This window comes from Haemaphysalis longicornis, unplaced genomic scaffold (genome assembly GCF_048455015.1).
Source record: "Haemaphysalis longicornis isolate Haplotype H1 unplaced genomic scaffold, Haemaphysalis longicornis Haplotype H1 scaffold_9, whole genome shotgun sequence".
In the NCBI taxonomy this organism is placed as follows: Eukaryota; Metazoa; Arthropoda; class Arachnida; order Ixodida; family Ixodidae; genus Haemaphysalis; species Haemaphysalis longicornis.
In genome coordinates this window covers 140,541,415-140,568,674 of record NW_027526460.1, presented here as the reverse complement: position 1 = coordinate 140,568,674, position 27,260 = coordinate 140,541,415, and the positions used below count along the sequence as shown (strand labels likewise).

Below are 27,260 nucleotides of genomic sequence, written 5' to 3'. Positions count from 1 at the left end.
GAGGCCAGAAGAGAAGCAGCTATACTTTCCAAAAATGCCGTGTCACAAGTACAGTTGAACCCCTTCATAAGAGACACGTACCGAGGAGCGGTTTCTGTTTCTTATACCAGATGTCTCTCATAAGCAGGTAACCATGTTTTCGTTAAATGATCAACTCCTAGTTCAATGTGGGCACCGCACGACTAAAATAAGCTCAAAAGAACGCTACAGCATGTTGCAAAAGATTCATTATAATTTTTTGTTTGGCCCCCAGAACTTATGAAATAGTTCTGAATCTTTGTTTGCTGCATGACTGTATTTACACTGTTTTCTACAACAGCTTCTACAAGCTTTCTCTCCTTTCAACTGCTCGCGGAAGATGAAGAATCGTAGATGTCAAATTTACAATCCTGGTGAATAACCAGAGCGCACAGCTCCGTCGGCTGTGAGCTCCGGCTATTTATCACACTTGCAGGACTCAACATCTGCGATGGTTCTTGCTTGGGAGCTACGCGAGTGGGGCAGCCAGCATGCGCAGTCGCGCTCCAATGCATGGCAGTAAGCTTCAACCACTTCTGTAAGTTGCATTTCCATTGGCAGGGCTTCTCGTCGTCATCGTTTCATAGCTGAGTGAAGCACTGCATGTTTTCTGAAGTTATAATAAATAGCGACTGCGGGCATCTGCCGTCCCTCTGTGTTTCCACAATGGACACAACAGTACTTAGTGACTGGTGGCACTGCATCTGAAATCAGAACGTCTGTTACAAGCGAGACTGTTGACCAAAATTCAAGGACAACTCGTCCTTTATGACCAACCACTTTCTACCTCCGATGTCTGTTACAGAAGAGGCAAATTTAGTGGGAAAGGTGGAGTGGCCAACCATGTGGGTGGACAGTGTCTCTTACACCAATTAGTCTCTTACATCCATGTCTCTCATAACGAGGTACAACTGTGCTAATAGCTGAGCCATCTTTCAGCCCCAAAGTCCCATGTGCCCTGTAAAGAGAGTCGGCTGTACTGCAGTGAAAGACTCTGACAATGACAAACCCCGTCACAAGCATTTCAAATAACACTTCCTATAGACATTCGGGCTCATTCCTTCTCAAGCAGAGTGTTGGTACAAATGATGCTCTCTCAAAAGGTGCTCTACACTTCCCCTCTGCCTGACAGGCTGCACGGCACATCAGAGGTGCCTGACTTATTGGCAATCAAGAGGCATCCTGAATGCAGCGACCACGGAGCGATGCGCATTTGGCCAATGTTTGTGGCGAGACTGCTTGCCTTTCTGGCTCCCAGAGAATTTCGTGAGCCATGCGCCGAGAAGTCAGCCAATCGTGCGACAAGCTATCCAGCGGTCCAGGTGAGGACGCTGCTGCATCTAGGGCCATTAAGGTTGTCACTGCACTAGACTGGAGACTACAGTCAAACCCTGCCCCAGCAAAATTTGTCTCGGTGAAAATTAGTCATCTTCTTCACACTCACCTGCTTCTCACGCTCCTCCCTCTGCTGCTGCCTCTTGGCAGAGCGCAGCTCCTCCAGCCGGTTCAGATGCATGCTGCCTTGGTAGTGCTGCGAGAGAGAGGCAGAGGACGCGTCTGAGACCGCTACGACATTCTGCGGCCCTGAGTGAACCTCGTTCCCATAGTCGGCGCACTGCCACCGCACAGTGCCACAGAGTTTTGTACTAAAATACCGTAAAGTTCTGAAAGAACGCGCACCAAAGGTACAGAGATATCAAGTGAAAAAACGTGGTTGAGCCCTCTTTCATAGGAATCGGTAAAACACAAAAGTGAACTGTGCCTTCACAGGATCAGTGGAATGTTTATTCTGCATCGATATGAACTTGCACATCGCTATTTATATTTCGTTGGTATGGCACCGTTAGACGCACCAGCATAAGACCCTGGTTTGCACGTGCCGGAGCACTCCGTAAACCCGAATAAAACCACACACGCTCGCAAACCATGCAAACGAAACCAAACGGGCTGCCAGCGAATTGTTTGGTGAACTCACGGTCCACTGCAGCGAAAGAGCATGATTAGTGGGGCTGTCTTGTGGGTGTGCTTGGCAAGCGACGACTGGCGCGTCGCTTTGGCAAATGCGCGACCACTGCGTTCCTGCTCTGTGGAGTGTACGGCAGACGGTTGCGTTGTGACGAGCTCAGCTGGCGCCAACTGTTGGCACTCATTAGCATCGTGATGCACTACTTTGCTTCACCTCTCTTAGACGGCAGCACCATCTAAATGGAGGAGGTTATAGGAAGGATATATGGCGCGTTCATACAACTGTCTGCGCTTCAGCTCACAGGGCTGTCGGTAAAGTGCCAGACACTTCCCGTTGCAACGACGGAGTTCCCGGCTCAAACCCTAACACAGCTGTGTCAATGGAACTTTTTCTGGCGATGACATTTCCGTGAGGGATATGACGTTAGTCAGATCTTGGTGGATCCCGGCATAAAACACTTTTGTATTAAAATACGGGATGGGCGATCTTTCGGGTCAGGTGCAAAAAACTAGAAAAAAGTGGCCGCACCGGCAACCAAAACTGCGGAGATAGCACTAAAAAAAAACAAGATGGGCAAACTTTCAGCTCAAGTGCGGAAAGGACAAATAAGTGTCTTCATCAACACATGAATAGATGATTCACGTTTATTTTGTTCACTCATCAGCGCTAAAGCCATCGATTTTAGGGGGTGGGCGATGTTTGGGGTCTTTTAGTAGATCGAATATTTCGCCCCTAAAGGGGGTGGACGATGTTTCTGGGGTGGGCGTTCACTTGGAACTTTATTGTATACCAGAGGGACATCTGGCAGTAGTGTCAAGGCAAGTTGCACTTCAACGAGCGCGCCGTCATGTGCTGGGTAGGAATGTTCCACCTCTCCCTGGCACGCCTCATGAAAACGCTGGAAAGCTACTTGCGACTACCAAAAAAGAAAAACTGTAAAAGATCATCTAAGGTTGCTTCATTATTATAAAAAGTGGGGCCCCAAAAGATTTATTTGCCAGGTTCATTCAGAAGCTACATGCAAAATGAACAAGAAAAAAGAACTCGTGGCTATACTCGGTTACAACTCAAGAACAGCACCACCTCATGTAGTGTATCACTCCGCCAAAGCGCCGGACCCGTGACGTCAGTGCGCGCGCGTTTTGAAAGGGGTTTGCTATGAATGCGTGATATCGTCTGCCTTGTCTCACGCAGTTTGTTTGTCATCACTGGAGTCGTTTAGGAGCCCACTAAGTCCAAAAAATCACGGGAACGGCTCACGCCATGTTCAAAATATTCCCAGTAATGCCCTAATTGTGCCACGCGGAGAAACATCCGGCTACGGTGATAAGGCACAGCGGCAACTTCCGGTGCCGTTCTTAAGTTGTCACCGAGTATAGCAAAGCCAAGTAAGAGAGGAATGCTGCTAGCTGCCATGGCAGTAGTGCCCACATGTTAGTATGAAACTCTATGCACAGGCAATCGCCATTGCGCAATGGGGCATGCTAAGGAACAGCCAAGAGTGGCGGCTTCACCTGTGGCCCCACCTGCCTGGAAGTCGCAAAAGACATGGCCCTATTCAAAACGACATTTTGGAAGGAAGCAGGGATGGTGTTGACGCTGGGACACCCAAAGCTCGGCACACTGAATGTTGTTGGAGCAACAAACAAGTCCCCGTACTGTGCTCAACAGAGGTACAGGAACAGATGTAGTTTCAAAGCACGGATGCCAGGTGATAAAGTTTCGTCCAAACACACACAACGCCACTACAAGGTGCTATGTGTAACGCACAAAAAAGAAGATGACAAACCCAAGGGGAGGACAGAAATGACACATACCCACAATGACTTTCCAATCTGTTTCTGTGAAAGAGGGCCAGAAGTGACCAATAGGAGTTGACGTTCTGAAGCAATGGCCCCATCAGCTAGCTTAACAGACAACTGCATGGCAGAAACAGAAACAAGGCCGAGCAGAAGATGACAAGATGGACAGTGTCTACCTCAGGTACAGCTCGCTCTCGTTACAGCGGGTCCGGCAGCAACGAACTTCCGTATGCACAGGGGGGGGGGGGGGGGGGCCCTAATCATCTGAAGGGGGGCGCAAAAAGGCCTTCAGTGGGAAGAGGTCGAGAGTTCATGTAAGAAGGGGGGGGCAGCGCTAAGACTTTGCCCCCCCTGCGCATACTCTGCGCACTCTCCGCACGCCTCTGGTTACAACAGACCATTTCTGTTGGTTTCTTTCCACAGCGCTCATAACGGACCTGGTTATTGCAGGCTATCAGCTACAACAGACTAAATTTTGGGCAAAAATTGTTTTGACTAAATGCCAATACAGTAAAATCCCTGTGATCACAGCTGGTACGAATTTCAGTGTGAGACGAATTCGTATTTCCTAGCTGAAATGTATTGCTTACAATACGAAAAATGTTGGCTGTTCCAAATGCATTTCTGCACTGCTGCGGACCATACGAATGAATGATTAACTGCGAGCAGTCAAGCCAGTGGAGACAGCATGATCTGGGTGGGATCCAACTTTGCCAAGCCCAACCTGCTACATCATGGGGCCACGTAATCTCTCACTAGTCCCTCTGTCAAGAGGACCAGACCATGCTCGGCACGTTGAGGGGAGGAAGGTACAAAGTATCCTTGAGACCACTCGAGCCAGCGTGCATTCAACAGCCGTGGGGTAAGGGCAGCATGCCCGCCACCCCCACCCCATGTCACCTTGACCTGACCCTCGCTTTTTTTTTTAATACGGGACGCTCGTTGCCATTCTGTGTCTGTGTGCCTGTTGTCGACCCGTGCTTGCTTGCTCTTTTCGCCTCGGAGAGGTGCACACAATCGCACACTTGCACTGCTTGCCCAGCTTTTGCTCGTCTCAGGAGCATGGTTCATCCCCAACATGTCGCAAAAGCGAAAGCCCCCATAATTTAAGGAAAATCTGGATATCCTTCATGAGGCGGACCAAGAAAGACCCAAGAAAGAAACGCACTGACCACTGCTGCCCACGATGGCTGAAACACACCTGGCACTCAACGTGCTGGGGTGTCCAGTGGCAGGCAAAAACATTCGTGAAATCACCTGCACACAATTTTATGCCTTCTTCAAGTTGATTGTTAAAGACCTTAGTAAAAAGAAAATGCAGACGGATATAAGAAATTTTTTCTCCAAACAATAAATTGGCAGAGAGTGCCATCTGTGAACTGTGCGGTGAAAAAGAGGTGTTGGTGCAACACGCGCTGCCATGACCGCGGCCGGAGCCCCAAGCCATCATGGGACACGGCGACCACTAGCGATGAACGTGATCGAGAAGCAGTGGCATCCATCAATGGCCGGACTAAGCGTAGACTGGAGGTGCGGAGGAGCTGGACGATAGCAGAGTCCTTCAATGTTTCTCTGGTCATGAAACTCCCGGCCAAGCTTCGTACGGGGACAAAGGCTACCGCGAGTGGCGCCACCGCAGATCGGAGGGCATCGGGTGGCCGCTGCTGCTCTGTAGCCAGACCGGCAGGCAGGAACGCAGTAGCAGCATGCCCGTTCGCACCAAATTTTTTCACCACTCACAGAATGATAAGGCGGCGAGCGTCTGTTTTATCTTACTCCGTGGTCCGTTCCCTGCCAAGCGCGCTCTGACCCCGCCCCCGGCTGCCCTTCGATCAACACGAGTGACGCGGCGCGGCAGCATATGAAGCTTTCCCATAGCATGATGGTGAAGTTTCATGACCAGAAAGGCATTGAAGGACTCTGACGATAGCTTGTGTGGAAAACGCTAAAGGGGAGAGGGGTAGGTGCGGAAATGTAATCAACCAGCTATGACACTCATGAGATTTTCCCAGGAATAGTCACCCCGTTTCAAAGGGGTATAGCTACGAATCTAATCCAATCCAAAAATGGGTCGTTGGTGCAGCCAAGCCGAACCAGTGCCAGTAGTCATATTTTTCTTTTTTTTTTTTCTTTTTGCGTGACCATTGGCAAGGTAGCTGACTTCAATGTTGGATAAACTAAGTGCAATTGTTGAACATCGCAAAAAACAGGCCGACACGGCCAGGAGCACCGGCCTGTCTAAGCAGACGGTCCCCTTGACCGCCAAGAACAAGGACGATGCCGATAAAACAAAACCCCAGTGAGATTGAAGAACACCACTTTTGAATATGCTAAGTGGTGCACCCGGAGGTTCACTCTGCCCTCGCCAGTATTTTTTATGTAATAAAAACTCAAGTTCAGTGAAGTTCACCATTTATTATTCCCACACACGCATCGTTCCCGTTTCGTTCAATGAAAAAGTTAAGAAATGCCTCAAGCAGGGAGTGGTTCCAATCCATTGTGTGTAATTTGCTGCTGGCTGTGCGCAGCCCGCTGGTTTAACTCTTTCGGGACCGCTCCATAGGCCATCGATCCCATATGATCGATGGTTTCGCAAGCCTGCAGAATACAAATTTTCGCTCGATGGAACACCTAGCGACATCTAGGAGATAGTTTGAAAACTGGAGTTTTCTCTTTTGTGAAGTTTCTTTTTTTACCGCCAGGCGGCAACGCGTCAGATATTTTATTCTGACGGGCAGTGGTTTCGAATGTAAACAAACATGGCGTCATACTCGTGCGAGCGCGATAAGAAATCCGCCTCGTCTCGGCTTGCATATCTTTGCCTTCTACTGTGGATTTTAACGATGAGGGTAGCAGTGAAGAGTCGAAATGCGGCTTTAGAGATCGGATTTCAGCTCGAAAGAGGATTCGGGTGTCGATCAGCCTGGAACATCAAATCGCGCTCAAAGGTGGGTGTTGGTTTCGGTTTCAATTGGCTCTGGAGTAGGTATGTGCGCTCGAACTATGTTCTGGCTGGTTTATATTAATTCGCTAGGGTGTCAACTACCTATGGTGGTGATCTCCTGCCACCAGCGCAGAAACGGATCAAGTTTTCGCCGAGACAAGAGCCCGGCGTGTACCTGGGCGACGACCTAGCCATGGCCCTAGTGGCAAAGAGATCACACACAAAACAAAAAACCAGTTACACCTAGCCGCATCAAACTTTTTCAATGAAGAAACAAAGCATTGTGTTAGATTTTGTATATCCTGACATAATTTTATTCTTTTTTAATATTTGTATATTTACGCTTTTTTCTATCTTTTTCTGTAGTTTTCTTACAAAGTTCTTAGTTTCAGATTTTTTCATGGTTCTATCGTCAGTGTTGAAGTAAAACTTGGTATTGTATGTAAAAGAACATATAATTAGCTGCATTTTGGTATATGCTAAGGCAGGATGGTGCCTTTGCTTTATGTAAAAAAAAATTTGTACCAAACCTCCCTTGTTCATCACTTTTTCCGGCGGTCTCGAAAGAGTTAACTTTCGATTTAACAGCTGTCCATCAGGGTATTTTGTATCAGCTGTTTTACTGACAAGACTACGATCATTAAAAATGCGGAAGCTGCCTAGGAGAAACGTCGGGCAGCGATACGAATTGTTTCTCAGATGGTTTCGAGTAAACCTGCCTCACCACGAACAGTTTGAGAAGACCCTGGCTAATTCTGCTGGCCTTGACTGATTTTTGTAACTGGTTAGTAGTTGCTCCTAGTTATATTCTCACTTTATTTGCTCAGCTTTGAGTGCATTTTTACGGACTTGGCTGCATTTGCTAGGCCTTTTCTAAGTGTCGGTGCTAAGCTTCGAAAACAGCGTCAGGCCACTCCTTTCTACCACAACTGGACGGCGGCGGAGACGCAACGCATAGACGCGGCCCTCCACCAGGCATACCGCGAGAGCCTAGGACTGTACAGATGCACCAGAACGGACCGTCTCCTTGAGCTGGGTGTGCACAACACACTCGCCGAGATTGCTGAAGCCCAACGCATGAACCAGCTAAATCGCCTCTCAAGCACGCCCACCAGTCGCCACATCCTCGACAAAGCAGGACTCCGCCCTCTCTACGATCCCCCACCGCAAGCACAACCCCTACCCCTGGTCTTCATTCGCCGCCTGCACATCGCGCCCATTCCGAAGAACATGCACCCGGGCATCCACGACGCTCGCAGGAAAGCCCGGGCTAGAGCCCTCAGTAGACTGTACGCCAACGACGAGAGTGCACGATACGTAGACGTGGCCGCACACCACGCCAGACCCGGGCAGTACGCGGCAGCGGTCGTGACAGCGAGCACGGGCATCACAGTCACCGCGGCCAGCTTCTGAGCAAGCACACCGGCGCAAGCAGAAGAAATCGCCATCGCCCTCGCCGCAACCGACCCCGGCTGCGCAGTCATCCTCAGTGACTCAAAATCGGCCATACGCAACTACGGTACCAACGCTGTCGCGGCAATCGCGGCACGAATTCTCAGCAACGCTCCAGGCTCTACCACCCGCCCCTTGAGACTGCAATGGTTCCCCACACACGAGGAGCAGGCCCCCGGGGTAGACCGCGCCCGCAACCGCAACATCACTGCGGACCGGGCCGCTCGCGAACTCACCAGTCGGGCGGCCCCCCAGGAGAGGTCTCCCCCCACGCTCCTGAATCCCGGACGGAGATCCCATGAAGATGTGCCCTACTCGCTACCTACACCACTCGAAGACTATGGCACCATACTACGGTGGTACCGAGACACCAGGAGACGGTTCCTGGCCCCACACCCCAACCTCACTCGAAGCGAGGGGACCCTCTATCGCCAAATACAGACAGACTCTGTGCTCACACCAGTACTGGGCCGCCACATAGCCCCCGCAATCTACGAGACATCAAAGTGTACCGCCTGCTGCGCCACTCGCGGCACGCTGGCCCACATACTACAGTGCGCACCCCAAGATCCCGCACCCTCAAGCATCCGACAACTACCAGTAACAGTGCGAAGAGCCATCACCTCGTCAGACTACAACACCCAGAAATTAGTCGTCCAGTGCGTCCGGGAGGCCCTGGAGAGGCAGCGGGTAGGCGGCGCGAGCCCCTTGGGGCCGAGCGCCGGACGCCTGACCTGAAGCTCCTAGGGCTGGCCCGGATGATGCCATCGGCGCCACCGGACCGTTACTAGTCAATAAAGTCTTTTCTCTCTCTCTCTCCTATGTGAAAGCTGTTCAGAGATGCTGCAGGCATGTAGAAAGAACAAATTGTGTGTAGCATGTACAGTCTACGCTCGTTACAGCAGATCCGGCAACAGACTTCCGGCTACAGCAGACCATTTCTGTTGGTTTGTATGGTCCCCCATGCACTTTAACTCTTTCGGGACCGCTCCATAGGCCTTCGATCACATATGATCGATGGTTTCGCGAGCCTGCAGAATACAAATTTTCGCTCGATGGAACACCTAGCGACATCTAGGAGATAGTTTGAAAACTGGAGTTTTCTCTTTTGTGAAGTTTCTTTTTTTATCGCCAGGCGGCAACGCGTCAGATATTTTATTCTGACGGGCAGTGGTTTCAAATGTAAACAAACATGGCGTCATACTCGCGCGAGCGCGATAACAAATCAGCCTCGTCTCGTCTCGCATATCTTCGCCTTCTACTGTGGATTTTAATGATAAGAGAGGCAGTGAAGAGTCGGAATGTTGCTTTAGAGATTGGATTTCAGCTCGAGTGAGGATTCGGGTGTCGATCAACCTGGAACATCAAATCGCGCTCAAAGGTGGGTGTTGGTTTCGGTTTCAATTGGCTCTGGAATAAATATGTGCACTCGAAATATGTTCTGGCTGGTTTATAATTGTTCGCTAGGGTGTTAACTACCTATGGTGGTGATCTCGTGCCACCAGTGCAGAAACGGATGAAGTTTTCGCCGAGACGAGAGCCCGGCGTGTACCTGGGCGACGACCTAGCCATGGCCCTAGTGCCAAAGAGATCACACACAAAACGAAAAAACCAGTTACACCTAGCCGCATCAAACTTTTTCAATGAAGAAACAAAGCATTGTGTTAGATTTTGTATATCCTGAAATAATTTTATTATGTTTTAATATTTTTATATTAACGCTTTTTTCCATCTTTTTCTGTAGTTTTTCTACGAAGTTCTTACTTTCAGATTTTTTCATGGTTCTATCGTCAGTGTTGAAGTAAAACTTGGTATTGTATGTCAAAGAGCATATAATTAGCTGCATTTTGGTATATGCTAAGGCAGGATAGTGCCTTTGCTTTATGTAATAAAAAATTTGTACCGTGACCTCCCTTTTTCATCACTTTTTCCGGCGGTCCCGAAAGAGTTAAGGGGAATCCGCTCCGCTCATAACGGACCCGGCTGTAGCAGACTATCGGCTACAACGGACTAAATTTCAGGCGGAAATTGTTTTAACTGAATGTTAATAGCAGACTCCTGCAGTGCCAGCACGCTATGTGCTTTTTCTTTGTTTATTTTGGCGAGAAAACTACTGTCTGGCAAAACTGTCGGCGTAGAACGGGTCACTGGCACAGCCAAGCCAAGAGAGTGCAGGTAGCCATTGTTTTTTTGGCAACCAGCGACCGGGTAGCTGGTTTCACTGTCTGATAAACTAAGCATAATTAAAGCTGTTCAGGGTGGCGAAAAATAGGCTGCCATCGCCAGAAGTATGGGCCTCTCTAAGGTGTCCACTTGGCCACCAAAAATAAGGACGCTGCCAAAAATCACGACTCTAATGAGATTGAAGAACAGTGTTTTCGAATACACTAGGTGGCGCACCCGGAGATTGAGTCTGCCCTCGTCGTAGTTTTTTTTTTTATGTAATAAAGAACTCAGGTTCAGTGAAGTTCACCATTTATCATTACCACGCATGCACTGTTCCCGTTCCGTTCAATGAAAAAGGTAAGGAATGCCACAAGCAGGGGAAACGGTTCCTATCCACTGTGTGCAATCTGCCGCATCAAAGAGGTAAGAAATGCCCCAAGCAGGGGGACGGTTCCCATCCATTGTGTGCAATCTGCCGGTGGCTGTGCGGCGACTGGTCTAACTTTCGATTTCACAGCTGTTTATCAGATTATTTCCTATCAGCCGTTTTACTCAAATCATTAAAAATGCGGGGGAACGTCAGGCAGCGATCTAAATTGTTTGATGAACTGTTTTGGGTAAACCTGCCCCGTCCCGAAGGGTTTGAAAAGATCCTGGCGAATTCTGCTGGCCATGAGTGGTTTTTATGGCTGGTTAGTAATTGCTCCTAGTTACACTGTCACTTCATTTGCTCAGCTTAGCCCGCGTCTCTATGAACTCGACCACATGTGCTAGGACTGTTCCAAATGCTGGCGCTAATCTTCGAAAACAGCACTAGGAGATTCCCCCCACCCATGAACGCTGTGCAGAGATGCTGCAGGAATGTAAAGAACAAATAGTGAGTAGGATGTATATGCAACTGGTCAAAGTTCCTACTTTATGCTCATATACCCCCTCCCCCCTGTTGGATGCTGCATACTTCGAACACAGCAAACATTTTTTCCCAGATTAAGAGGGTCTGTTGTAACGGGTGGACTGTACTGCAGTATGACACATGTTGAAAAAAGGAGTTTTGTTCAGCACGATAGGTGGTGGAAGTGACCACCACAGAAGCTAGGGCCCCACACGTGGCGAGAACACCTTCAGTGTCCGAACAGTCCGGCGAGAGTGGCTGTCGATACCAGTGTTGAACAAAATGGACTATAACATCCCACCTTTATGCCGCGGTTGTCTGTGAGCAGGCTCGAATCCATTTTAGAACAAGAAGGCACCCCCAGGCAGCTTCAGAGGAACAGATGTGCACACCCCACGCCATCCCCCCCACACAACATACTACCCCGTGCAGGCACTGCACAAGCCCAGCTACACTCTGCCACATGGCCTGGGCATGCCAGTCATACCCAGACCTCTATCCAATCCCCAATCCTACACACAGTGGGAGAGAGAGCTTGCCAGCTGGGACCCAAATAAGAAGGCGCACCATCGGAGGACTAGACTAGGGATCCCACCCACTGAACGGCTCGACTTACCTGTTAAGTGAAGTTCTGCTTCTCCACCATTTTCAGTGAACTCATAAGACCTCCGCAGCCCACCGCCCAACCCTTGCCCCCAAGAGCAGTGCAGCACTCACCAGCTGCAGGCGGCTGTTCTGTGGCAGCAACACGTCGCACACCCCGCAGTGGTAGCTGGGACCCCTGGTCGTGGTGCGCAGCCTCACGTACTGCTCCCCATACTGCTGCTGGATCCGGATGTTCTCTGCACCAGGAACAGAACATATCTGCAACACTGCACGCCTAGACTCCAGTGTCTGCCACGACCTCTCTTTCCTTTTCGCAATGCAGAGCTCCGAGAACTGTGTTCCAAACTTTTGGAGCGCACAACTTTTGTGTTGGGTATGCAACCGCCTTTATCCCTACTTGCCAGGGCCACACATTCACACCATAGCCCGAACCCCATCACCACCGCCTCGAGGACCAAACATCCACGATACGGACTTGAATTGAGTGTATCAAAGTTACCTCTCACTCTGAGAAATGTTGCAAGTATGCCTTTGTTAGAAAGACAAGATATTGAAATAAAGTCCCCAAAACCATGCCTGTGCCACTGAATCACGGCTTGCACACAGAAGAACATCTATTGGTACTGCAACATGGCTGCAGCGCTACTGGTGACCTTGCTCGCAACTGTCACCACACGCTTTCCGATGGTGCATGCACTGGCACATGCTGACAGACTAATCACTTCGCATGGTCCCCTTTGGCTTGTTAAAAATAAGAGCATGATTACATTGACCACTGACTGTAATCTGCGCGCACGGGCATTATTTTGTAGATTTGAGTTCTTTCCTCCGCACTTCGTGCTTATTTCTGTGTTTTTGCCAGGGCACACATTCCACTACAGCAAAATAAACTTTGTTTTTCAGTCAGCTTCTTGTATTGCCTCACCTCTGTTGTCCTGTTCTAGCGCTGTTTTCAAAACTTTATGTACAAAATATGTACAAACAGGCCCGCATTTTCGGCCCATCACATCTCTTCACCCTTACTCTGATTGCAAAACTAAGCTCACTTTCATAACGATAGAACGGCACAAACCTGGCAGGACAAAGAAAAGACAACACACAGCGCTCGCGTTGTCATCTCTTTGTCGTGTCAAGTTTTTGCAATTCTATCATTATGAATGTATACCAAATGGCCCAGTTCTCGAGCCTCAGGCTCAGCTTATCATGCACTACAGACAGAGGCCAATGTACACTTGGCTGCCTGGAGATGCCCCAAGGGCCAGTTGCAGCCCCCTGCGTTTTACATTGCCGCACAAAACAACCTGGTGTCACTCACCTGCACGCATGTGGCTGGCGTCCCTCTGCCCGTCGTCACCCATCTGCTCCTGTTTTCAGAAAAGGCGGCAGCGGTTAGCACAACAAGAGCACACACTTCCACCATTCCCCCTCCGGCCTTGCGCCTGAGTGCTCCCCCACTGAAACGAGCACTTGGCCGACGTCCCCACGTCCTGACATCCATGCTGCATTTACAGAAGGAACTGGACAACTTGTGTCAAAGCACCTTTGTTGCAAAATTGACACAAGACCTGAAACAACATTCTCCCCACTAACTCCTCCTCTCTCTCAAAAAAAGACAGGAGAACTAGCCCTCTACGCCTGGAAGCCTCAGCGCCCTACTGTCCCTAAAAGTTAGCTAAAATGTCTCTTCTTCACCAGTGCAGTTTATGGTTGCTCAAGCATGCCACTGTTTGCACGCCCCTGTGTGAAGACAGTTTGGCTTAGAGCGACAACAGCCAGGCCTCGTGTACACAAGAGCCAGTCTTGCAGGACACTGTCTGCCAGGAGGAGACCCCCAGGATGCCACGGTGGTGTCCAGGTAGGGCGGCCAGAGCAGAGGACACGCAGCAGACGTCGCACCAGGGACTCCGGAACAATGCGCAGACCGGGAAAACACGTGCAGTCACTGGCCCCGACAAGCATCAGGGCACCTGGACGCTTACACAGCACAGTGCCCACCAGGCTTGGCCCAGCACCGAGGCTGGACTGGAGTGTTGTCTGTCAGTCGAAGACTAGCAGGTCACGGCTGTGGCACACCCTTGCGGGTGTTCGGCAAGACACAGCCCACAAAGAAGTCTGGTAGCACACTGTAGGCACGTTGCTGCACATTTCAGGAGGTCAGGCCAGTCCGCACCATGTGGCGGTCCAGCAGGAGGTCCCCAGCCCCGATGCACTTCTGAAGCAGACTGGCTGGACACACTTGTGAAGCACCCTCGAAGAGGTCTGGAAGGGCAGGGCTGTGCAGAACGTCCTGAAGGCGAATGCAGGCACAGTGCATCCTTGCAGAGGTACGGCAGGGAAGGTCCAGCAAGACGTTGCCGTGAAGGGTCGCTGAAGACGTCCAGCATAATGTCACCGGGCAGCGTTGCTTGAAGAGCTTCTACCAGAAGAGTCTGTTAAGGTGCCCGTTAGAGGCACATTTCCGGGCAAGGATGTGAGGTCTTCTCTGAACAGGTCCACCGCTGCTGAACAGGTCCTCGCACTGCTCAGGGTCCAAGCAAGCACCAAGGACACCCTTGCCAGTCACCAGTCGAGGGACCGAAGTCTCAGGTCAGCCAGGAGAGCCCTGCCCACACAGTCTGTTACTTTGCCCACCCCAGCAGCAGCTTCTGGGAAAACCGACTGCCCTCTGAGGAACCTTGGAGACACGATGCAGCCACTTTTCACCACACAATCTTCTTGTGGCCAACCTTTGGCAGGATCACCAGTCAAGGCTCTGGATGGCCAGCCGCTCCCATACGTTTCATGCCGATCCTGCAGTGGCACCCGTAGGCTTTCCACGATGAACATGGAGACGGTGGAACCGATGGCCAGGGCTGTGTCTTCGTTCTTCCAAGTTAGTTGCAGCACTTGCTCAGTCTCTGACGGCAGCCGGTGAATGGACGCAGTGCTGATGACTCTTGAAGAACACATGCACTGGTGGTTGCAGCGAATGTCCTCACAGTAAAAACTAGCTTTGCCATTAAGAAAGTCTCAAAGAGCAAGACGGCTAAAGAAGCAGTCATGAAGGCATAACGCCCAGCGAACCGGTTAGTACCAAGCATATAGAACAATGCACCAACTGTTCAATACAACCATGCACAGTGTACTGATGACTGCCCCAGCTACCCGCTTCTAGTGCAACGGGTGTGAAAGCATGTCGCAAGACCCCTGAAGCAGCGCTCTCTCCCCCAGTTAAGTGCACACAGAGTACAGTTTTCTGTGTAGCAGTGAAGCTTGTTAGTACCCCTGTGAGAAGGCGTCCTTTAGCAGAGTGTTTCCTTTAACAGAACCCACAGATGCTTCCTGAATCATTGCTGATTCCAGCAGTTTTATGAAGAAGCTCGCGGCAAAAAGTCACGGCCACCTTTTACCTTCATCGAGGGCAGTGAAAGACGCGCGCAAGGTTCAGAATGGGGAAAGAAGGGCCAGCGTTTGCCTCAACGCCGGCACTTCTTGTGACACAGACAAGTAGACACATTTCGGCTATCGGCTATACCGTGAGGGGAGGCCACCGAAGTGGTACGGCCCCGGGGTCAAGTGACAACTGTGGTGGCTGCAGCAAAGACCGTGTAAGTGGTGTGTTTTACCTGCCCCTCTTCAGCGGCGAGCGCCTGTTGGCTTCCGGCGACCGGCTGCTGCGACTGGAGCATGCTTAGCACCGTGGCTGCCGGGCAGAAAAGAAAAACAGGGTGCACAGCCGTCAGCCTCCAGCAACGACGGCCGTCGTCCGCGGGAAGGAAGGTGTGACCACTGGCCCCCGCAGAAGGGGAGCTCCTTCCGCGGGGGCAGGCGGTCGTGCACCCCCGACGGCGGCAGCAGTCCCCCGACGACAGGGCATCCCAGAGCGTGTTCCACTTCCAGGCGTCCACCTCGCTGGCTTGAGACGACCGCTTCCGGTGGAGGCTGTGGAGGAAGCCTTGCAGTGTCCTGTCCTCCCAGCCGCCAGTCATCCCTTCATGCCAGGCTCCGGGAAGGAGGGGGTGCTTTCGGCACTGCATGGCCCCCCCGCTGTGGCCCCCCCACCTACGCCCCTCTCGGGCAGCCGGCAACGCATTAGACAGAGCAAGAAAACGGAGGGGCACAACGTTCTGCACTCACACGACATCAAGACAGAGGAGGAACAGGGTAGCAGTCATCATCGGCAGTGCTACCCCCAACCCCCCAGCAAACCGAATGAATGGTGTTCGCATGATCGCAAGGGCCAACTTGAAGGCGACTCTTTTCTTTTTTTCTTACAAGTGAAGAGTGCAGCAAAGCCACCTGTGTACACAGGGTGTGAAATCACTTTATTGGCCACACTTTGGAACCATCCGGCGCTCCCAGAAGGCCAGCTGATCTTTAGACTCCCATCCCACAACGGCACTGCGTTGTAGGAAATGGGCCTGCGGGTACATACGAGAGGACCTGGTGCTGTTAGGGCAGACTTTCTTTCATCCTTTCCTAACAGTCAAAGCTACCCTGCTGTTTTAGGAAAAAAACAGCGCGGAAACGGACAGGACGAAAGAAAGGCGCACAACAGAAGTGCTGTATTGAGCACCTTCCGGAAGACATGCTGTACCAACTACCCCACCTTCCAGTTTTGCTAGCTTCCTGTTCCCTGGCCACATCTCCCCCCCCTCCTTTAGCATAGGGCATTCAGGCAGCCTTTTACACCATCAAGCAAGCACCTAAGCTGCTTTCGGGCAATGGCTGACAGCACTGAGCAGGGAACAGCCATGGTGCAATACGATTGGCTAACTTCCTAACGTGTCTGTTCTGCAAACTTAAGATCGGGAAGGTGCAGGGGCATTAAAAGAAGCCACAGTACTTATATGAACACACCAAGCTCTTGCCTACCGTGAGCTGTGGAAAGTACAAACTGAAATGGTGCTGAAAGGTGGTGCGTTTATGATGCAATGCTACGCTCAAATGTGAAAACCTCGAAGCTCAAGCCCAATGACCTATTAGCATTGAAATAACCACTCATTACTTTACGTAACACACATCACAGCATTCCAGGGAATACAAGCGGTACTTGGTGAGGGAGCGAAGAACAACCCACAGGGCTTTCCGTATGACAAATGCCAGGTGGATAAATGCATATTCTTAATTAAACGCAAAAGCATGCCCTCAAGAGTGGTTCCAACACTTCAAGAGGCCCAGTGATCCTTTAGGGCTGCCACAATGGAGACAGATATTGGAGACCCCCAGCAAGATGTCAGACTCGTGTCCAAGCTCACATCTCCAGAAACCAACCACGGGGAATCCTGATCCTGATCCTGAGGATCTTGCGGCTTTTTGCTGCTCAACCTGGACTGAAATGAACTAAAGATCTTCCAGCCGAAATGATGGCATCTCAGTTTGGGACCAAAAGTGCACTTGTCACGGGGACTCAAGATTCTCGCTGCTTCAACGGGCCATTACGGACCGCTGGAAAATGCCGCTAACTAATTGCCGGATCCAGAGAGTTAGCAAGAGGGAAGCAATGAAGACACCAACCAGAACAGCAGCAGAAACAAGGCTGGAAACCGGTGCACATTCACAACTCTGGCCATCTGCACATCTGCTGACAGTAACAAAAAAAATAAGGAGTCAAGACTTAGGATGTCCTTCATATTTGCATAGACAGCATGACTCGGTGAAGGAGGAGGCGTTTCATTACTCTGTTAACTCGGAAAACGTGCACAGTTCTTGCACTCTGCTTTCTCTTTCCCCACCTTTTGAAACAGGACTTGGGCACTGCTTTTGTGCGCACAGGCTACGTGACTGACTGACTGCAAATCAAATCAATAAAGCTAAATGAAGGAATGCTGATTACTGCCCCCAGCTTTCAGGCAGTGCAGGCTTGACCAGCCTTGGCTGCTTTGGCTTGTGCTGTTCGAAAGCGAATTCCCACTGCACCGAGGCCTGGTAAGGGTGCCAAGAAAGGAGGGCCGTTCAAAGGCAAGTCGCTCTGAACAGGCCCAGGAAAGCAAAGGGCGCTGTTATTAGACAAGATGCACTGCACAGTGCAAGGTATGCAAAATGTGCCCCCCTACAAGGTTTATCTCATCATAAAAACACGGCGCAAAAGAGGCCAGACAAAAAAAAACAAGCGGTCCACTCATTATTTCAGCAGCTATTCCACAAGGTTCTTTGGAGTGAAACAGGATGTGATCCATTTTAACATTTCCAAGTGCAGTTCGATGAGGAGCAGCTGTTGTGGCAATTTGGACCTCCGATCGCAAGAGTAGGACACCTCAGCCCAGAGCACATAGGCGGCGGCTCAGAGAGCAGGGGCACAACCGTCCCATGTGGTCTGTCAGAACAAAAGTATCCCTTCTTAAAACCAAGAACAGCAGCGAAATAGAAAGACCTGCTCCAGGTACGCGCACTGCTGGCCAACTACACTGAGACGAGTTGCCCCACGGGAAGTATTACAAAGAGCGATGCATCATTTAGAACCACCCGGGAAAATTTGATTTTTCCAGGACCTGAAGCCTCGTAGCGCAGCTACTGGCACCAGCTTGAGAAGGATACTCCAGGCAACGGTGGGAGAGGAAACAAAAACTACCCGTTGGGAGTGTGGTATTTCAAGGAGGACCAACCTGTCGAACAGCCAGACAGACCACACCTGCGATACCTGGTCAGGTCGAGAAACTGAGCCGGACCGGTGGGACAGCCCAGCCTACAGTGATTGCATGAAGACGGGGCTTCCTCCCTCCACGCGTACAGCTTCCGAGAAGAGAAGCCACCGGAGTGTGAGGACTATGCCACTGCATCTTCTTCTTCCTCCTCAGGGGAGCCCCACCGCTGAGGATTCTGGAGCTCCCCACAACCACACAGCGGCTGTACGACAACACGAGGAAGAGGAAGGAGGAGCAGGAGACCTGCCCGCCTCACTCACCGGGGTCAAAGTGCTGCGAGAGCAGGTAGTGCGTGTAGCCGGGGTGCACGCTGAGGGCCTTGCTGAGGCAGATGTGCCGGTCGCTGCGCAGATGGCCGATCAGGTGGTCCCGGCACGGCATCGCGATGTGGCACACCCGGCACTGGAACTCACCCCGCAGCTCCTCTGCACCAGGGCAGGGGGGGGGGTCAAGGGGCACCACTCATCACTAGGAGGAGGTCTCCACACACCCGCTGACACTGTGTGCACTGTTGTTACCCTGACAGACTGACCAGGGGCTCCTCAGCCCTCTTGCAAAACGGCCCTCGAGTGCAAAGCTCTCACGGTTCAGAAGCCTGCAGTGCTGTTACTCCCCATCACCACACAGTACGTGACAGTTAACCTTTTGATGCCCAGTGTTGCTCAGGAGCGACAACTCAAACAATATTTTATTTCTCACACACTTTGTGTTTTTTTTTTTCAACATTTCGCACCCTCTATCAACAGACAAAGGATCCCGGACCTTCAAAAATTGAAGAAGAGAGGGCAACACGTACTTCCATGTGCTAAAAAAATTATGGTTTTCACGTGTCAACTCACATTGAGCCCGGGTGACTCTATGGGCTAGTGAGAGGTAGCCGAAATTGTGCAATTCTGTTGTTACTACAAATGACAGCAATACAAACTTTACGTTATTGTCTTCACTTGAACCATAAATCATGTTGATCAAGGTAGCTCTCTTGTTCAAGTGATATATGGGCAGCCAGTGTGTCCCTCCTAATGAACTAAATTTTTTTCTGACTTCATATTTGTGATGCCAAAAGTCCTTTTGCATCATAAAAAACTTCTCACACGGTTCAGCAAAATAATAAAGTTTTGGGCATCAAAGGATTAACGGCGGGAAATGGGGGTCTGCCAGGGCTGCATGAGGGCAGGGCATTCAGACAACCCTCTTTGGGGGCTTGGCCACTATGCCAGATCTGCAGCAAACACTTGCTGGATGGACATCGCGTTACTAGACTCAACTGAACTTTCCAGAATCATTCGCCAGAATGGTACCAAAACGCCTCACAAGGCTGAATGTTAGAACGAATACTCGACAAAATTCCCTCGGCTAACCCTACGATCGCGGTCCTCAAAGACTTCGCTCCGTTTAAATAATGCCTCGCGGAGCAACCAAGTGCAGGAAAGACCTGCAGGAAATTCAAGGGTGGCTACTCTCAAACAGGCACACGTAACGGAGTGGTCCTTGACCGAAACTTGGGTATCATCACACTCTCCAGCTGGACTTGTGTACTTGGTTGAACTTCCAATGCTACAAATTCGAGAACAAAAAACAAAAGTTGCCCAAGCAGAGATCTCACAACACTTTTAGGTGTTCTTATTTCCCACAAGCAATCAGAATGAGATATGTCACCGCAAAATGATGTAGGTTGTACATCCCGACCCTTTTCTGCCTACGCAGCCAGCGTAATTTTGTTGCTACACTGTGTTTCCTTCATGCACTGTGCTATAACATCCCCAAGAACAGTAGCATGGGCAGGATACTGTTTTGGAGGGGCCCTGAGCATGGAGCACTGTCGGAGCATTGAGCGTGCCGCCAGACGTCAAACAATCAGTTGGTTAGACAGGTGCACAATACTACCACAAGTAAGAACAAATTTAGTTTTGTGTCCCCTTAGGTGGCTAGCCAAGTTTACACAACCTCTGTTACCGCCATGCACAGAACTTGAAATGCATCTACAATCGAGGTCGGCCTCGGAAAGAACAACCCATGGCTAAATTCCCATCTACAATGAACAAGTACAGCTCTCGAACAAAAGTCTTTCTAGGAGTATGGTTTTTCTGATTCGTGTTTTAGAGCTAACAAAAACCAAATCATTTCCTGCAGCACGAAACAGACGCAAAAAGCAAAGCAGCAGCAACCCGTCACACACCATACTGCATGCAGCAAGGCTCTGTGTCGAGGTAGATGTAGTATGGTGCTACACATTCAGCCCCCCATTAAAACAGCCCTGGCTGGCTGCCCAAACTGGGAGTTAGGAAGCAGCTTTAAATGCACTTGCAGTAAGTGCGCTCTTGTCTCCACAGAAACAGGTTGTGTGCATGGAGGAGCAAAAAGCTCGCCACCTCCTCCTCCTCTCACCCCCCCCCCAGTCCACATCCTACCTTTACACTTATCCTCTACGACGACAACCCCATACGGTTTCCCAGAGGAAGCCAAAACAATGCTGGCCGTACATGACCCCAGCCTGAGTCAGCCCCTCGGCGCTTGCACTCACTGTTGAGGCCCATGAAGTACATCCAGCGGAGGCGCTTCACGTGCCGGGTGCTCTCCACGTGGCAGTCAAATGTCTCGGGGTGCTTCAGCCGCACGTTGCACAGGCTGCAGCCGTACACCGCCTCGCCTCCCCACTGCACACACAGGGCGGGGAGAGGGAGACACGTCACGTGCGATGTTCTGCCTTGCTGTGGCAAATGGTTTACTGGGAAGACTGGTCTATGTATTAATGACCGGCACTGCAAACACTGATTGAATGGTTACGGCATTTAACATGCCGAAGCTGCACCTGGACGACGAGGCCTGCCGTAGCGGAGGGCTCCGGATTAATTTCCACCACCCGAAGATCTTTAACCCTGTGAGGGTTTGTGCCGTATGTGTACGGCAGAGGTTTTCCGTCCCGCAAGGTCTTTGCTGTACAGGTACAGTTTCGACCCTCCGTTTAAAATTTTACACCCTAATGACAATGCATGCTAACAGGAAAGGGAGCTGCTGCCACCTCCTAGGACTTTCAAGAAGCACTTGCAGTTTCATTGTGCTACCTTCTTGCAGAGAAAGACAGAACTTTGGGAGTTCTGCTTTAGCGCGTCACGCGGGCTGTATCAACGCCCTTTCGCGGTTTCAGTTTCGCCGCGTGATTGCAACGGAGGTGCGCAAAACTTGATTTTTATCTTTATCGCCACTCCATTGCAGGGGAGGCAGAAGTTCATTTCTATCTGTATTGGTGCTGCTCTTTTCGCTTGTTTATCACTAATTTATCAGAAAGTGATTTGACCATCCGGGAAAGCTTTTTTTTTTTTTTTTAAAGGGTTAGTGTGGGCTGAAATATGAACACACGGGCATTTTGTAAAAACTGCGGCAATGTAAATGAATAATGAGCAACAGGTTTGGTTTCCACGCCATTAGAGCATCTTGAGGGGCAGCACAGAAGGCAAATACGCATATGAGGAAGGAAACAGACAAGACAGCGCTTTTCGATTTCCTTCCTCGTACGCGTATTTGTCTTCTACGCTGTACTCAAGACGTTTGCCAGGCACCAACCCGGCCAAGGATTGATTATTCAGCAGGTCATCAGAGCCCACGCAGGTGTGAACCTTTTTTAGACAAATGCCTTGCAATAACGAACATAGAGAGATCGATTCACGAAACAGCACAAGCCAAAAAAAAAAAAAAAGCTACGATGCAATCAGGTTGCGTCAGTCCACTCTCAGTGTCCTTAATCACAAAAAGAATTGCTTCCCAAGACAATTACAAGTGTGTGCATCAAGTGGGGAGCGTCAACATGTACACATGTGGATGTTTTTTTTTTTTTTCTTCAAATACAGTTGAGTCCACTTATAACAATACCGGTTTTAACAATATATCGGATATAACAATGGACAGCCGCGGCACCGTCACCTTTTCATTGTATTCTATGGCAAAATAAACCGCTTATAACAATGCTGTCATGATGCAATATCGGTTATTAAATGTGGGCACTGGAACCAGCCCTGAACGAAACAAAAATGCAAAAATGCTGCGACAATGCCACCCCAACCCCACCTATTACACAAAAGGGCATGGAGAGCATACGCGCGGCGGCCAGGCGATAGCGCACTTGGCCTTGCACGCGGCGAGTGCGCGCCGAAGAGGCTCGCATGCTACCGCTGCTTTCGCCTGCCGCGGCGACGCGGAGGAGGGGGAGGAGGACCGGATGGGCACCTCTACGGGCAGTGGGGCAGTCCATTCTGAGGGTGCGCCGCCTGTAGAAAAAGCACCGGGGCGCCTAAGCCGCCGCAGCAGCAGCGCTGTGTGCACTGTGCCGACCTCCCCTATTCTTCACTAATTTGAACACGTCTCCAGCTCCGCCGTTTGCACATGTTCCGAGTCTGGTGCTTACCAGCGTCGTTTTCCTTGCCTGTTGTCACTGTTCCTGTTCTGTGGTCACTGTCGCCTCGATCCTCCTGTCCCCGCACGCGCGGACATCGTTGCGCATTAAATGCTCTTGTTTGTCACGTTTTATTTGTTATTTTCGGCATAACCCGCTTATAACAATAATAGGTTATAACAATGATATTTTCATGGCACCTCAATATTGTTATAAGTGGACTCGACTGTATATCCAGCTGAAAATGAGTGCGTCAGGTCTCTCTCGCTCAATTCATCATCCCTGTCCAATGTTCAGCACCACTAGTCTCGTTATGGATCACTAACAGGGCCCAAGCTTGACCCTATCATCTGCAGAAACATACAGCATCTCCTTTAGACAGTCTTCCAACAAAGAATACATGCGCCTCATCCTGGTCTCACTTTGTTGTTTGCAACTCTCCCAGGCGGTTCGGATCAGAGCCAGGGCTTTGCAGGGTGCAGCAAGTGCGGAAAGAGAATCGGGCTAACGAAAATCTGGGGCAAATCACTTGTCTCTTATTGGTCGATCGAAAACAATTCTGCCATTTGGCTGCGAGCCATGTACAGCTGACATACGCAATGGCAACTCCCGTAAGTAGAAACTAAGAAGAAATGGGCGTGGGCAGGGCATGTAATGCGAAGGCAAGATAACTGTTGGTCATTAAGGGTAACAGAGTGGATCCCTAGAGAAGGCAAGCATGGCAGGGGGCGGCAGAGGGTTAGATGGGCAGATGAGATGAAGTTTGCGGGGATAAACCAGTCACACTTAGCACAGGACTGGGATAAAAGGAGCTCAATATGAGAGGCCTTTACCCTGCACTGGGCATAGACAGGCTTATGATGATGAAACAATGCTTCACTGCACACACAAGTGCTAGAAAAGTTCTTACTACAGTCTACAGAAAACAGACAAACAACTCTCACGTTCACTATCCCCACCTCGAACACACTGCTGTGTGCTGACTTCGGCTGATTTTTTCTCTGAAATAAAGTTTTCCTTTCATCCCCATAACTTCATTATGAAATTAACACGCCGACGCTACACGGGCAATGAGGCGTGCCGCAGTAGAGGGCTTCGGATTAATCAAGACCACCTAGGGATCTCTAACCTACGCCAAAATCTCAAACACACGGGTGTCTTCACATTTCGCCTCCACCAGAAAAGCGGCCCCTGCCGCTGAGAATCAAACCCCCGTCCTTGGGCTCACCAGTACGCCTTAGCCAGAGAGACACTGTGGGGGGGTATCCCCATAGCTTTATCCACCAGGACTTACTGTATGATGCAGTTTTAAAGGTGCCATGAAGACAAAATACAAGTTGGGTTTATTAGAAAGACTGCTTAGTCCCGATAACAATGATACCAATATAATCGCAATCTTTGAACAAATAACGGAGATGTTAAAGAAAACCCGTGAAGCAGTCGCGACCCCCTAGCCAATTTCCCGCAACTTTTCTATGATGTCACGGAACCTTGTTTGGGCGATTGGTGGCCGCCCAACTGACCTGTCGCGACGACACATGACCGGACGCCTGTAATGGGGCCTCTAGTTCCATTTGACCACATCACTTGAATGCTAACGTGCAGTTAACACACTTAAAATTATGTTTTATTGTTGGCCCGTACAATGTCTTGGCCCGTACAATGTCATTCTTGCTCATAAAATGTCACTGTGGCACAAAATTTGAAAGTTTTTAAATACTTCTTGCTTTTTTTTTCATTAAAAAAAACATCTTTTGTGGCTGTAATGGAGCTGAGTGAGATACTGAATCCTAGTTCTTTCAAATTAAACAAAGTTGTATTTCCTCTTCATGGCTCCTTTAAGCCTGGCTAGTTTCTGCAGGGAGGTTTAGTTTTCACTATTAAAGAGCAGTGACATTTTTTTTCCCCTTTCCTCCACACATATCTTTCGAAAGACAGGAGTTGGCTGACAGCTTTCTTTTAACGACTTATTCTAAAAATGAGAGCATGATAAATTAGACACAGAAGAAGCCCAATGAGACAAGCTATTGTCTCGTGCATCTTTTCTGTTGTGCTTATTGCACTCTATCTTTTAGAACAAGTATGCCCCAACTTGCCCAACAATCTGTTTTACTGAAGTTTTAAAAACTCCTTCCATGCAATTTCTGTTTATTACATGCTCTTTGCTGTCACAGCATCATCATAATAGTTTACCGTCGTCTTAACTGCTGCGGTTATAAATTCATAGGCTGGCTGATTCCTTTACAAGTCGTCAAATGTGGAAACTGCATTTTACTTTGGGCTAACACACCTTTGACATACTACTGGCATTCATGCATTGGTTTAAGATTTTTTGTTCAAATATTTAGGTGTTCTATGCACCAAACCTACACCAAGCAATAGTGCCGCAGTCAAGGGCTCCAATTAATTTTGACCACGTGCGGTGATCTTTATGAACTCTCACCCATGGGACGTTCTTGATTTTTGCCTCCATCAGAAAAGCAGCAACTGTGGCCGAGAATTGAACCTGTGTCGCTGGGCTCAGCAGCACAACGCGTTGGCCACTGAGCCACGGTGGCTAGTATAGTATAAAATGTAGTCCACAAGGTGTACTGTTAGGCAGCCTAAAGCCCCTTCCGTTACGCTAAAATTGACAAAGGGAAGCGCTCATCATGTCAACGATAATCTAGAAATTGGTTTGGCATACATTAAGAGTACTGCAGCACACTGGTTGGGCCTCAGACTGCAATGTCGCAATGAGCCGACTGACCTGAGAGTCCTCATGGAACATTTTTGGCCCCTCCCCCTTCGCATCCCGGAGGAGCCGCTCCACAAGGAGGCGCACTGATCGCTGGATGCTGTGGCGAAGTGACACCGTGATGCTCTCCGCCTTCTCCAGGGGCCCCTCGGGGCACAGATCCGACAGCTGGCTCACATCCACCATCTCCTCCTCGTCCTTCATCTCAACTGGCTGTCCAGCCGACGAGGCGTCGCCGTCCCCGCCGGACGGACCCTCCTCGTCCATAGCCTCCGCCGCACCCTCCTCCTGGTCAGCCGGCCCCTCCTCCAGCACCAAGCTGTCATCGGCAGCTTCTTCTCCGGCATCCTCATTGGCCTCCGTGATGTCCTCCCCCGCAGCCTCAACATCTTTGCCGTCTTCCTCTGCTTGTTCGGCGCACTCCATGTCGGCGCCTTCGTCTTCTTGCCCGTCTCCTCCTGCAGCCTCCTCGCATTCGGCATCTTCACCCTCCCCGCCCTCAGCATCGTCGGCATCGTCGACGACCTCCGAGTCGTCCAGACACTCCACCTCTTCGTAGTCACCATCATCCTGGCCCCCCTCCTCCTCGTCGCCTTCCTCGTCCGCGCCCTCGGCGTCCTCCTCGCAGTACTCGACGCCTCCATCGTCCCCTTCCGCAGCCTGGCCTTCATCAACGGCTTCGTCTTCGTCGTCCTCCTCTATCGCGACAGCATTGTCGTCGGCGCCCTGGACGTCTTCGGATTCCTCGCCTCCTTCTTCGCCCTCTGCATTCTGCGCGCTCTCGTCGGCGGCTTCATTCTCTGCCTCCGATTTACCCGAAGACATCTCGACGCACGCTTCTGCCTCGGCGGTGGTTTCGGCGTCGGGGGCGTCCCCTCCGGCGTCAACGTTCCCGTCGGAACTGTCCCCGGCATCGTTCTCCTCTCGCTGTGCAGGCTTCGAGTCGTCCTCGCTGACGCTCGTTCGGTCACCGCCCGCCTTTTGGTCTTCGGCGGCACTCGGGGAGCCCTCGTCGTCGTCATCCGCGTCCAGAACTAGGGCCTCGAACGCCGCGTCATCGTCGCCTTCGACTTCGTCGTCCGAAGCTTCGCCGCCGGTGCCGTTAGTCGTGTCCTCCACTTCCACGGGCTCCGGAGTGGCCGGCTTCCTCTTTTTGGAACTCGGCGGAGCAGCGGCCGAGGTCTTCGGTCCAGCTGGCTTCTGCGACGGCGCCGTCTTTTTCGCCTCTGCCTTCTTGGCGCCGGTCACGGGCTTGGAGCACGTTTCCGCAACGGCAACGGCAGTGGTCGCGTTGCTCCCGCTCTGCTCTGCATCGGCAGCAGCTGCGCTCTCTGAATCTGGAGGGCACCTGGTCCACGGCCCTGTTTTACGGCCTCGCCGCGCAACATTTCGGCGCGGAGGCATGATTCCCCTCCCGTGAAGGGACTACGCCGACGCGTGGACGATCCCGGGCTTTTAAAGTTGGCGGAGTCTCTCCTGCGCTACAAATTTTAGTTGACTCTACTGCCGGTAAACGTATACGTGACCAGAATAAGCACTGTTCTTTCTTCCTTTCTCTCTACGCTCGCAAAGTTGTGGAACGCAGGAAATGTACCGCGACTTTCGGTAACATGGCGTATTGTTTAGAGGATTGGATCAGCTATTGGCGTGCGTCGAGTGTGAAGTTG

General features: G+C 50.7%; 1 protein-coding gene across 1 annotated transcript in view; it reads right to left on the bottom strand.

Moving 5' to 3' along the window:
* LOC144152275 (uncharacterized) overlaps window positions 1-27,260 on the bottom strand; it is a 68,291-nt gene extending 41,031 nt beyond the window's left edge. Inside the window, exons 1-7 of the mRNA XM_077683511.1 lie at window positions 25,606-27,260; window positions 20,991-21,123; window positions 18,730-18,894; window positions 15,452-15,528; window positions 13,162-13,210; window positions 11,958-12,082; window positions 1,463-1,549 (exon numbers count right to left, since the gene is read on the bottom strand). Of these exons, the coding sequence (XP_077539637.1) occupies window positions 1,463-1,549; window positions 11,958-12,082; window positions 13,162-13,210; window positions 15,452-15,528; window positions 18,730-18,894; window positions 20,991-21,123; window positions 25,606-26,997 (2,028 nt within the window). The 5' untranslated portion in view covers window positions 26,998-27,260. The remainder of the gene's footprint in view (window positions 1-1,462; window positions 1,550-11,957; window positions 12,083-13,161; window positions 13,211-15,451; window positions 15,529-18,729; window positions 18,895-20,990; window positions 21,124-25,605) is intronic.